The sequence below is a fragment of the Jaculus jaculus genome, chromosome 6, assembly GCF_020740685.1.
Source record: "Jaculus jaculus isolate mJacJac1 chromosome 6, mJacJac1.mat.Y.cur, whole genome shotgun sequence".
NCBI lineage: Eukaryota > Metazoa > Chordata > Mammalia > Rodentia > Dipodidae > Jaculus > Jaculus jaculus.
In genome coordinates, this window is record NC_059107.1 from 77,543,337 (window position 1) to 77,556,329 (window position 12,993).

Here is a 12,993-nt window from a genome sequence, read left to right on the forward strand (position 1 = left end):
GTTGTTTATCACAGCTTTGCTTCAAGAGGCCCGAGATTCGTTCGAACAGGAGCTTGGCTTCCCATGACGCACTGCAAAGTGTCACCTGGGATATTTCTGGTAAAATTGAAAGCAAAGCCCCTGGGCGACCGTGGGTGGGTTAAGGAGGCTTGGGTGCCATCCCCAAGGGACAGATGGCTGGACCTTTGGCCTGAGAGAAAGGAAGAGGCTCATTGGCGAGCCAGCCGCCAGCCTGGGTGCCTGTGAGGCCGTCGTGAGCGGGAAGAGACGGCCGCGGAGGCGAAGATCACAAGGGCAGGAAGGGCACTGACTGCCTCCCGGCCACTCGGCCGCGCCCGAAACAAAATGTCCCTGAAGTTACCAAGGACCTGGGATTTCAACCTGAAAGCCGAGGCTGCGAAAATAGGTACGGTGCGGGTCCACATCTTTCCCTTGCCTCTGCGGTTCTTGCACTCGAACACCTCTTATTTGCATGTTGGCCTCAAGGGAGGGGAGGGCGTCGTCTGTGAAGAATGGACCCCGCAGCACGTCTGAGTTTGGGGAGATTTGCATTCAAGCCTGTGTACGGACTCAGGTTCCAACTTGCTGGGCGCCGTTTCCTTTAATGTGGAGGTGGGTTGAATGGATCAAGGGTAGGCTGCACCTTGTACACAAACCGGGCTTTTTGTTTATACCATCCATGAGTCTTTGCCATCTGGTTTGGAAACATCCACATTTTGAATGTCTTTCAGTAGCAGCATAAAATCTGCAGTATTCTGGGGAGTTTCATCTGGGAGTGAAGTCAGTTTTCTGGGCCCAAGAATGGGGGCTGTCTATAGCAAAACGTGGACAAGGAGAACAAGACAGGAATGGAGAAACAGTTGAAGATTTACAAAAGCTTTTGTTTGTTTGTTTTTGCGAGGTAGGGTGTCACTCTAGCCCAGGCTGACCTGGAATTCACTCTGTATTCTCAGGGTGGCCTTGAACCCATGCCGATCCTCCAACCTGTGCCTCCCTAGTGCTGGGATTAAAGGTGTGTGCCACCATGTCTGGCTACAAAAGCAATTTTAAAGCAACAGAATGGTAGGGAACGCAGATGCTCTGAGGAAGACATGTATATTCAATGAGTTGTCTTGAGGGTAGTTTTGAGATATCCTGGACTGCAGTTTCTACCTTTTCCCTCTCATTATAATGGGGCTACATGAGTTCAATTTTATTATTATTATTTGTTATTAGGTAGGTTTCTATTCCTTTTAAGACAGGGTGTCCCTGGCTTGCCTGGAACTCACAATGTAGACCAGGCTGGCCACCAACTTACACAGATCCATCTGCTTCTGCTTTCTGAGTGTTGGGGTTTGGGGTTGCAGGCCTGAGCCAACCATGCCTGGCAGGGCTGTGTTATTATTAAATTGATTGCAGTGATTTAGGCCCAAAGTGATTGCCTATAACACACACACACACACACACACACACACACACACACCTCAACCACATAATGAGATAAGTTCCTTGATATTAGACATGTTAACCTATTTGCAACAGCTTGGGGAGTTTTCTTGGAACAGAGTTCAAGGTGGACCTCTGGTGGTGACTGGTGTGTTAAAATAAGTGATCTGCTAAAAAGTCACAAGAGGGAGAGCTGAAGCAGGCCAGGGAAGGGTTTGAAGCACAGTTGACAATGATCAGAGAAGCTACTTGTCTTGGAGAGCAAGGACTGGCATTCACTAATGAAGCTGGAATCATGAAGGGCAGGAAGGGTTACCTCACTTAGTATGAGTCGGGTGAAGGCTGCTAGGCTGAGCTTCTTCCGTGAGTAAGGGCCTTCTCTCCTGTCCATACAAACACACTTGCCTACTGCTCATTCTGTGTCATCAAACCCCAATTTAAAAACACCTTTGTGTTGACATATATGTACATAATGTTGCATAATATTCTTTGATCATACTCCCCTCCAGTTACTTTCTCTTGTCCCCATTCCTCTTCCACTGAAACCCTTCTTTCTTTCCAATTATTTTCTTTTCTATTTTTATGTCTTTTTCCTTCCTCCCTCTCCACATCCATGATGCAATGTTGATGGGTTCAATGTTGTGTAGGTCAGGTAAGGACAGCTACTGTGAGGTCATGAATGCAATGGACTTCATATCCAGAAGACAGTTAATGACTAGCAGTCACTGCCAACAGCACAAAGAAGCTTCTCTGACCAAAGCAGCCCTGATCTATGGACACAGACACAAATATTCAGAGGGTAATCTGAGGAGCACAACATATCCATTTATCTAAACAATAGTAGTAGTTTCCTTCCTCCCCATCATAGGCTTTTTGGAGTAGGTTCTTAGTATCAGGCATGAATTCCCTCCTGTGGAGTAGGCCTCAAACCCAACGAGAGGGCAGTTGTTTACCCTGATAACAGCCTGTAACTACTGCACCAGTGGGTCATACCTTGTCCAGCTGGCTGAGTCCACAGACTTCACTGCTGGCTAAGCCTGTGGATGACTTTTTTCCACTACAGCCTGCACAGCACTGTGACATCTAGCCTGCAGGGAGGAGCTTCCAGCTCTTCACACTTGATTCCTCAGTCTCCTGCAACTGAAGCATGTGGAGTCTTCAGCAACAGGGTCTTACCATCTTGGGAAACCAAGAGCATTGTTAATAGCCTGCACTGTTTGGGGGCCTCAGAGCTCCCTGAGCAGCAGCTGACTGGGAAGTGTCTCACCCTTGGCGCAGGAATTTTCCTATAAATCCTAAGTCTATGGGAGCAGCACTATCCACCCATGCAATGTACTTCTGCTCAAATTCTTTTTTAAAACTATATATTGTAAAGTAGCAAACAAAGATATAGGTTTTCCACATGACTTTTCATACATCTTTAGATTTTATCCCTCCCCCACCTGCTCCTTTTCTCCATCCCTCATTTCTATCCCCACTTAAACCTTTCCATCCTCAGTATTCCACCTCTTAGTCTTCATATCTGCTACCCATCCCCTTAAGCCCTCACCTACTCCCCAATTGACTTCCTTCTGGCTTCCTGGCCTCTGTTGACTCCTGTGCCAACTTTATAAACTAAATATTTGAAGCTAAGATCTGCATATGAGAGAGGACATGTGGTGCTTGTCTTTCTGAGCCTGGGTTACCTCACTTAGTATAATCTTTCCTAGACCCAGCCATTTTCCTGAAACTTTCATAGGTTCATTTTTCTTTTTTAATGTTTATTTGCCGAGAGAGGCGGGGGAGAGGGGGAGAGAGAGAAAGAGAAAGAGAGAGAAGACAGATAGGGAGAATGGGTATGCTAGGGCCTCCAACTGCTGTACATAAATTTCAGATGCCTGTGCCATTTTATGAATTTGGCTTTATGTAGGTGCTAAGAGATTGAACTCAGGTTGTTAAGCTTTGTAGTCAAGTGCCCTAAGTGCTGAGCCATCTCTCCAGACCATCATTTTTCTTTTTGGCTAAATAGAACTCCCTTGTGTATATGTGCCATCTTTATTAGCCATTCATCAAGTTGATGGGCATCTAGCCTGATTCCATTTCCTAGCTATTGTGAAGAGGGCAGCAGCAAACATGCCTGAACAGGTGTCTCTGCATTAGAGCACAGCATCTGTGGCAGTCAGCTTCACGTTGCTGGCAGAAAATATCCAACCAAAAGCAGTTTGTGGAAGGAAAGGGTTTATTTTGGCTTACAGACTCAAGGGGAGGCTCCATGATGGCAGAGGAAAATGATGGCATGAGGGTAGATATCACCTCCTGCCCAACATCAAGCGGACAACAGTAACAAGAGAATGTGCCAAACACTAGCAAGAGGAAGATGGCTATGACACCCATAAGTCTGCACCCAAAATACACCATCTCTAGGAGGATCTAATTTCCAAATTGCCACCAGCTGGGGACCTAGCATTCAGGACACCTAAGTTTATGAGGGACACCTGAATCAAACTACCACATTACTCCTCTGACCCCCATAAACTGATAACCATCCATAATGTAAAATACAATGCATTCAGTCCATCTTTAAAAGTTTTTGTCAATCCCAATGATGTTCAAACATACCCATAGCCCAAAGGTCTTTTAATACAAAAAAAAAACAATAACAACAAAAACCATAATGGCACAGAATAAACATTCATACTGCAAAATATAGCACTGGGCATAGCACAGAAATATTCAACCAATACAAGATTTAAAACAAACAGGGAAAACTCTGTAGCTCCAAATAAACAACTCTAACCAGTGACCAGTCTCTAAGTCCAATAATTCTAATGCGTAATGAGTCTCTGCAGTTCCAAGTCTACCCCTCTAGATAGGCTACTTACAGTCCCAGAAAACCTCATCTGGTGCCAACAGGTCTCCTTGGTAGTCATCCCATAGTCCTGGCATCTCCACTGGGTCTCCACTGCAGCACACAGTTCAACCTCATGGCTCCATTAAGCTCCATGCAGGTAATCCAAAAAGCCTGCTTCACACTGCCCATGGCCATCTCAGAAAAACAAAGCTATGTTGTAAATTCAATGACTCTCTTTCCTGCATTTGTTATACTCCATAATGCCAAGTGAGCTACAAATTTATTAATCCAAGGGGGAATAAAGCAGACTTTGAAGAACAGGACACTCCTTCAGCATTCAGGCCCCTCACTTCAAGAGTCTGCTTTCTGGGCTGGAGAGATGGCTTAGCGGTTAAGCGCTCGCCTGTGAAGCCTAAGGACCCCAGTTCGAGGCTCGGTTCCCCAGATCCCACGTTAGCCAGATGCACAAGGGGGCGCACGCGTCTGGAGTTCGTTTGCAGAGGCTGGAAGCCCTGGCGCGCCCATTCTCTCTCTCTCCCTCTATCTGTCTTTCTCTCTGTCTCTGTCAGTCTCAAATAAATAAATAAAATATTTAAAAAAAAAAAAGAGTCTGCTTTCTTGCTGATATTCCAATGCTGATCAGCTGGCCCAATTTCAATGGTTGTAATCTCTCAAACAATTGCAGCTGAATGGGCATCAGTTTCAGCCCGAAGATTTCATGTTTTTTTTTTTTTTTCCTGTGCCATACTTCTCTGTTCACACCAGCCCATTTCTATGCAATGCAACCCTGAACAAATTCCCAGGAAACAGGCAGACAGAACGTAGGAAGCTTCTCACACAAAATGCTTCTAGCCCAGTCCAGGCAAAGCTCTCTCTCACCCTCATAAGCCAAACCTCACAGTCCATAGTTCTTACTGCACTCAGGTCTTTCAATTTTGACCAGAATATTTCATCAAACTGTACTTAAAGCACTGCAAAGCATCTCTTAGGCCAAGGTTTCATATTTGTCTATACTCCTTCTAAAAATCAGTTCCAAAAAGCCAAAAGCCACACAGACAAGGTTTCTAGCAGCAATGACACACTTCTCAGTACCAATTTTGCTACTGCAGTCAGGTTCTAATTGCTGGCAGAAAACACTCAAACCAAAGAAGCTTCTGTGAGGAAAGGGTTTATTTTCATTTACAGACTTGAGGGGAAACTCTGTGATGGCAAAGCAAAACAATGGCATGAGCAGAGGGTGGATATAACCTCCTGGCCAATATCAGGTGGACAATAGTAGCAGGGAAGTGTGCTAAACACTGACAAGGGGAAGCTGACTATAATACCCATAAGCCTGCCCACAACAATGCATCACCTCCAGCAGGATTTAATTCCCAAATTGCCATCAGCTGGGCTCATGCCTTTGACAGTGTCCTGCCTCTCCTTACAAGGGGCCTCCAGCTCTCTCTGCATCTGTGTTTGGTCTCAGTTAGGGTTTCATCCTCCTTCAGTTAAAAATGGCTGCTGTTAAGGTGTTTGCCTGCAAAGCCTCAGGACACTGGTTTGATTCCCCAGGACCCACGTAAGCCAAATGCGCAAGGGGTCACATGAGTCTGGAATTCATTTGCAGTGCCTAGAGGCCCTGGTGCACACGTTCTCTCTTTCTCTCTATCTGCCTCTCTCTCTCTCTCAAATAAATAAATAAAATATTTTTTAAAATGGGAAACTTGAGAAAGTAAATATTTAAAATTTTTCAGGGGTATAAAAAAATTGTCACATTAGATTTTCAAGCCTGGGATTTAGTTAGGTGGATTCGTGATTTCTACCAGTGTTTCTTAAAAGTGGCTTCCTTAGAGCCTACCTTATAGCCACCTCAAGTGCTGCTAATAATAAAGATTCCCAGGCTTCATCCTAACCAGGCAATTAGCCCTCTGGAGGGATGCCCAGGATCCTAAGTTTTAAAACATTATTTTTATTTGTTTATTTGCAAACAGGAGAGATAGAAGAGATGAGAGAGAGAGAGAATGGGTGCATCAGAGCCTCCAGCCACTGCAAACTGACTCCAGACGCATGTGACTTTGTGGCTACTGGGGAATCAAACCCAGGTTGTTAGGGTTTTTGGGCAAGCACCTTAACTGCTGAGCCATCTCTCCAGCCTGTTCCTACAATTTGGCAAGCATGCACCTGATAAGGAATTGCGTGTGGTGGGCTGGGTGCAGCAACCTCAGTGAGTTCTCATCCAAGCATTGTAGAGCTCAGTGCCTAGACCAGTCAGGCAAGCAAGCAGTGTTTGTTGACTGAAGAAAGTCTGACTACTAGAAGGTGATATTATTTAGTATTAATTAATAAAAAGTAATAATGACATAATGAAGTCCGGTGGAACCTTTGCCACATTCCATGCCACCTATTGATTTGTCGCCAACAGACCAGACTGCAGGTTCTATCTCTTGGGTGTCATGTGAACAAGGATCTACACTGTTAGCTGAGTCGTCTGAGGAGAGTCTTCAGGCCCCCTTGCATCTGTGGTGGGGCTCTAGGAACTGGCTTGTTAATACATGAGAGAAGCTATCTCCACTGGGGAGATCTGTGGAACTGGGTGTCCAGGTGAATGGGTTGTGAAAGAGTTGGGGGTTCTCCATCTGGTCCCCCCTGACATTTGTGGGTGGGTGATTCTTTGTGGTGGGGACTTTCCTATGCATTGTAGGATATTTAGCCACATCTTTGTCCTCTTTACCACCACCCACTGTGACAACCAAAAGTGTCTCCAGGAATTGCCAAGTGCCCTTTGGTGGAAAGGACAGCACTAACACCTTCCCCAGTTGAAAACTCCTGCAGCAAAGAGGGTGAAGCCATAAGGCAACTGGCATTGGAGCCTTGTGATTCACTCTCTGCTCAATTTCCAGGAGGCTCTTGCCAAACTATGACTTGGGGGGTTAGGTGGGAGCTTAGCACCAAAGGGGAACTTGCTGGGGAAACAGAAGACCCTGAACCGCTGTAGGGCCAGAAGGGGGCCTCTTTTTCTCTCAGTTCTTCTAAGTCCTGAGTGCCAAGACAGGGCTGGAGTAAAAGCAAAAGCCTGTAAATTTGCAGGGAGGGGCTCTGCACTGTGCTTCCTTCTCAGAGAGCTGAGAGGACCTCCGGGTGGCATGACGCCTGGGAAAGCACCACTGTGGCTGGGTGGGTCTTGATGCAGAGATGGGGAAGCACCACTCAGACCATCTTGCATCTGACCAACCCTTCCTGATGGGGAGCAGGGCTTGGACATGAGAAAGGTGGGGGAAGATGCAGGCAACGAGCAGCTGGGCTGGGAGCAGGGCTTGGACATGAGAAAGGTGGGGGAGGATGCAGGCAACGAGCAGCTGGGCTGGGAGCAGGGGCCCATGCTTTCCTTTGATCCTCCGTCATACTCAGTTTCAGTCCGGCGACTTGGGCCATGACAGCCTTCCACTGTGTTCACACAGTTTCTCAGATAGTTACACTTGTGTGTCTTCATCTTTCTGACTGAGTTCTGAATTACTAGCCCTGGTGAACAGGTTCTGGGACCCAGCATTCCTTCTTTCTTCACACACATGTCCTGCATGTGGCTGATCTGCTCTGCTCTGTTGAGCCGCAGCCAGTCCCCCAGGGAAAGAGTCTATGCTTTGCCAGTGTTTAGCTAGTATGTCGCTGGTTAAAATATTAGATCATTCATATCATATGTAACTGCAAGTATCTTCTCTTTTACTCAAGCTCCCTAAGCCCAAAAAGGGCCAAACAGGGCCTAGTGGTTATAGGATTTTGAGACACATAATGACAGTGACTCAAGGGGAGGGGAGTCTATCAACACTTTCCTCCAGGAATTCAGTAGTAAAAACTAAAGAATTTAGAAACACACACACACACACATAACATATAAACATATATGTTTATCATATATAAAACATATATATTGTGTGTGTGTTATAAAGTGAGGAAAGCCGGTAGTGGGGGCTTTCTAACTACTTTTCTATTTGTTACTGTTGCAATCAGGTTCGCGCTGCTGGTAGAATTCACCCAATCAAGACCAGCTTACGGGAAAAAGAGGTTTATTTTGGCTTACAGGCTTGAGGGGAAGCTCCACGATGGCAGGGGAAAACAATAGCATGAGCAGAGGGTGGACATCACCCCCTGGCCAACATAAGGTGGACCATAGCAACAGGAGAGTGTGCCAAACATGGACATGGGGAAACTAGCTATAACACCCATAAGCCCACCCCCCAAAATACACTAACTCCAGGAGGCATTAATTCCCAAATCTCTATCAGTTGGGAATCTAGCATTTAGAACACCTCAGTTTATGGGGGACACCTGAATCAAACCACCACAGTTACCAACATAATAATTATTAATCTGACATAGGATCTATCTTTGCTATTTACAAAAATCAGAGTAATGGTTATAAAAACATTTTCTACTTAAAACTTGAATAATTCAAACAATTTCTAAAAACTGGCTTTATTATTTATTATTGTTCATGTTAAAATAAGCCAATTTGTAAGTATGATTTTAGAGAGAATCATAGATGCCTACATAAACATATAGAGATAGAACTAAATGTATAAGGATGTCATGAACTTTTTAAAATAGGCAGACAACATGAATAGAAATAATACTTGGCCAATAAACACATGAAAATATACTTCATCTTAATAATTAGGGAGTGCAAATGAAAAGTACAGTGTCATAGCTGTTCTCACTCACCAAATTCATTACAGTGAGAAAATCTGATAATTCCAGATGGGGTCTACAATGTGGTCCAGAGGGACCTCTCACAAACAGGGTGTGGCTATGTTGGAGAACTGCCTGGATTGCTGAGCCAAGCAAATGATGCCCAGCATAGCAGTTCACTCCTGAGACTACTCTCTAGTAAAGCTCTGCTCATGTGACCAGAACGAAAGTACAGAATTTTCATAGACATATTGGTTTCATAGTAGAAGCCATGTGAAGAATCACCATAATGTAATGAGTTAATAAACTTTAGCCACTTTATATGGTGGAACATTGTATGAGAGAGAAGTATAAATAATTATAGTTACACACCTAAGTGATGTTGAGCAGAAACAATTTAATAAAAAAGAAAAAAAAAGAAAGTCCCAGAAGAGCTGGGTAGCATTAATAAATTACTTGTTATTCTTTTCATTTAGTTGTAGTTTAAAAACTATGTATGCATATGGCAAAATTATTTAAAAAAACAAGGAATCAACTGATAACAAAATTCAAGGCTTCATCTTCTGGAAGGAAAAGGAAGGAGAATATATTGGGAGGTTTCAAAGGTACCTAACTTTTCATAGGCACATGAGAGTTTATTGTGTTGTACGTTGAATGAATAAAGAAACACGTATACAAATAAGCCCTCAAAAATGTGCAAGGAATTACACCATTTGCTAATAGTAAATTATGGGTAAGGGTTTTGTAGGTGAGATGTACTCATACATATATGTATTATTATTCTATGAGTGTTCTCTATAAGAATCAAGTATTAACTGTGTTATTTAAGATACCCAAAGCTGGCACATGTCCCCAAGTGCTTGGCTAGGTGTATTGGCCAAGGTCCTGCAGATAACATGTGCTCCTTAGCAACTTAGCAGCCTTGGTCAGGCTGAAAAGGCTCCACCAAGCTGAGACCCATACTTGCTCTTCTGTAGACATTCTGGACCTCTAGTCCCAGGATACAGGGCTTTCTTGAAAGAGCTCCATCACTCTATAGTGGCCAGGCCAGCTTGCTTGAGCTCAGCTGGCTACTGAAACGCTGGTTCCCAGTGCGGCATCCTGACACCACATAGCCCATACTGAGCTGATCCATGTATGCTTGGGAGTTTCATTTACTGAAAGCCTTCTTTATAATTCATTGTCAAACTTAACATTTGCTAATCCACAGCCTGGGTCCTGGACCAAGTTAGTCTTGTTGGTGTGGCAGATGCCACTGTGTGCCCTGAGCAGCTTCCTGTCTCTAATGGCTAAAGATCTCGCCCAGCCACACACATCAGCACAGAGAAATAGCTAGAAATATGCCTTCCTTAATTGTCACAAAATAGGTTGTCCCTTCCAGTACCCACACCTGGCTTTCTGCAGAGGTGATATTACTGCTCCCCTATACTGTTAACTTACTTTTAGGCACAAGTTAAATGGAGGTATGCATCCTGCTGTCCAGGTCACTTGGGGATGGAGGCTAATGTTACCTCTGAGGCTCCTGCAGCAGCAGGAGAGTGAGGACCAACCATACTGGTGATGAGAAGACACAGCAGTTTTCCACTCACTCATGCACAAAGTTCCGCCAGCAAACACTAGACAGGCTTAGTTCTGTATTTTGTGCTAGCTTGGGAGGCAACTGGCTAGCCCAGTGGCTGTTGACACCTGGTCTCTGAAAATGGGTCTGGGATGAGATTGGTGTGGCCCTGGGCGCCCATAGCCTTACACAGCTCAGCTCACAGGAGTGGTGCTGTTGCAGCTCATATCACAGTTTCAAAAGCAGTTTCATGGTGTCCAATGGGAGGACTGTACAGGGACTCCAAACTAGTGGAGTGTGGTCCTTTGAGAATGCTGGGGCTGGAGAGATGGCTTAGCCGATAAGAGTATGTGTTGTGTAAGCATAGGACTCAAGTCAGTAAGTCTATACAAAAAGACGGCAAGCTCCAGGTTCAGTGAGAAACTCTGTCTCAGGGAAACCTAGTGAAAGAAAGAGAAGGTCATCGATATCCTCCACATGCATACACAGGGTGCACACACCTGTACTCACATGCATATACACACACCTACACCCACACACCCACCAAAAATAAAAGGAATGTTCACTCTGGGAGTAAGATCCCAGGATTTGTTAAGAAGAGTAAGTTGATGATGACAGTCCTTTCACACCCAAACTGGCATGAGGTAGCACCATGGCAGTCACCAGGTGCCCTGAGACATGTGATACAAGCAGGCACAAAGAGCTGAGGCAAAGCCTCTGCTGCAGCCACCACAACTGTGATCAACTTACACCTGGGGAAGCTGGGGAAGCCGTGGGATGGACACCACAGTGAGGTACAGGTCATTCAGAAGAGTTCCCTCACAGAGGATGGAAGCTTTGTAGAATCCCCAGAAGGAACTGAGAGGTGAGAGTTGTGGAGTGAGAAGATAATTTGCATTTTTTTGTTTTAGCCTTTATTTATCATCACTTTTGTAACTGAAAGTTTTAAAATTTTTTTTGTTGTCCATTTTATTTATTTGAAAGTGACAGAGGTGGGGGGAGGGAGAGAGACAGAGAGGCAGACAGAGAGCAAGAGAGAGAGAATGGGCACGCCAGGGCTTCCAGCCACTGCAAATGAACTCCAGACACACGTGCCCCCTTGTACATCTGGCTAACGTGGGTCCTGGGGAATCGAGCCTCGAACCAGGGTCCTTAGGATTCACAGGCAAGTGCTTAACTTCTAAGCCACCTCTCCAGCCCTGAAAGTTTTTTTTTTTTTTAATGAAAAACTAAAAACCACTTTTCACAAGACAAAAGATACTTGTAGGATTGGCAGCCAAATATAATAGCTCTGTCCATCTTTTTGGAGCCCACAGGCCCAAATGGAGGCAGAGAGGGAAACAATTACAAGACTGTGGTGAGTTTAGCTCCATGAAGCACGGGGGTCGCCCGTCAGCAGGAAGTCTGGTGCAGCCCTGCCCATCCCTACTGCGTCCTTCCCTTAAGATACAGACAAGAGCCTCTTAAATGTTCTCCACTTGCAACTCCAAGGTGTATAAAATTGGTGTACAAATCAAATGTTTGCTGATAATAAATGATTTCCACCCATTTGATTAGCATGCTTATATCCTTTGTCTTTGATAAGAACTTATGTGTTCATTGAAAATGATTGTCTATGTGAATATGTAAACTTCACGAAGCCTCTTCTTTTAAGAAGACCATATAAGTGAATACGTACATTGCTTCAGTGCCCACTGCTCAGATGTGCTATGGGCAGATTTCATACTTTTTAGTAGCAATATCAGAAAATAAAGTTTTCCTAAAAGGGTTTGAAGAACATGGTAGTGCTGAGGCACATCCCTTCTAGTTCATATATAGAAACATGATCCCATGAACATAGCACTCTTTCCCTGGAGTTATGCAAAGAGGTATAGTCTTCAGTATAAGTATAAGTGAAAACATGATCCCATGAACACATACTCTTTCTCTGGAGTTGCATTCATCCATCCACTCATTCATTCATTCACTCACTCATCACTCATTCACTTGATTATTCATTCACTCATAAATTTACTTATTCATTTGTTTATTCATTCATTCATTTGTTCATTATTTTCACTCACTTCTTTATTTATACTGAAAAGCTTCTTTCTATGTGACAGGTGCTTTTTTCTTTGTTTGTTATTTTCGAGGTAGGGTCTTACTCTAGCCCAGGCTCACCTGGAACTCATTCTGTAGTTCCAGGATGGCCTTGAACACACAGTGATCCTCTTACTTCTGTCTACCAAGTGCTGGGATTAAAGGCATGTGTCACCATGCCTGGGTGTTTCAGTCCGGTTCGCATTGCTGGTAGAAATCACCCAACCAAGAGTAGCTTCTGGGAAAAAGAGGTTTATTTGGCTTACAGGCTCGAGGGGAAGCTCCACGATGGCAGGGGAAAACGATGGCATGAGCAGAGGGTGGACATCACCCCCTGGCCAACAGAAGATGGACCACAGCAACAGGAGGGTGTGCCAAACACTGGCATGGGGAAACTGGCTATAAAGCCCATAAGCCCGCCCCCAACAATACACTC

At 44.7% G+C, this 12,993-nt stretch overlaps 1 protein-coding gene across 2 annotated transcripts in view; it reads left to right on the top strand.

The window, feature by feature from the left end:
- Positions 1–300: 300 nt before the first annotated feature.
- Positions 301–12,993, top strand: part of Arhgap25 (Rho GTPase activating protein 25) — a 78,022-nt gene continuing 65,329 nt past the window's right edge. For both annotated transcript variants that reach the window (XM_004662183.2, XM_045153529.1), the window contains exon 1: positions 301–406. In XM_004662183.2, coding sequence (XP_004662240.1) covers positions 346–406 — 61 coding nt within the window. In that variant the 5' untranslated portion in view covers positions 301–345. The remainder of the gene's footprint in view (positions 407–12,993) is intronic.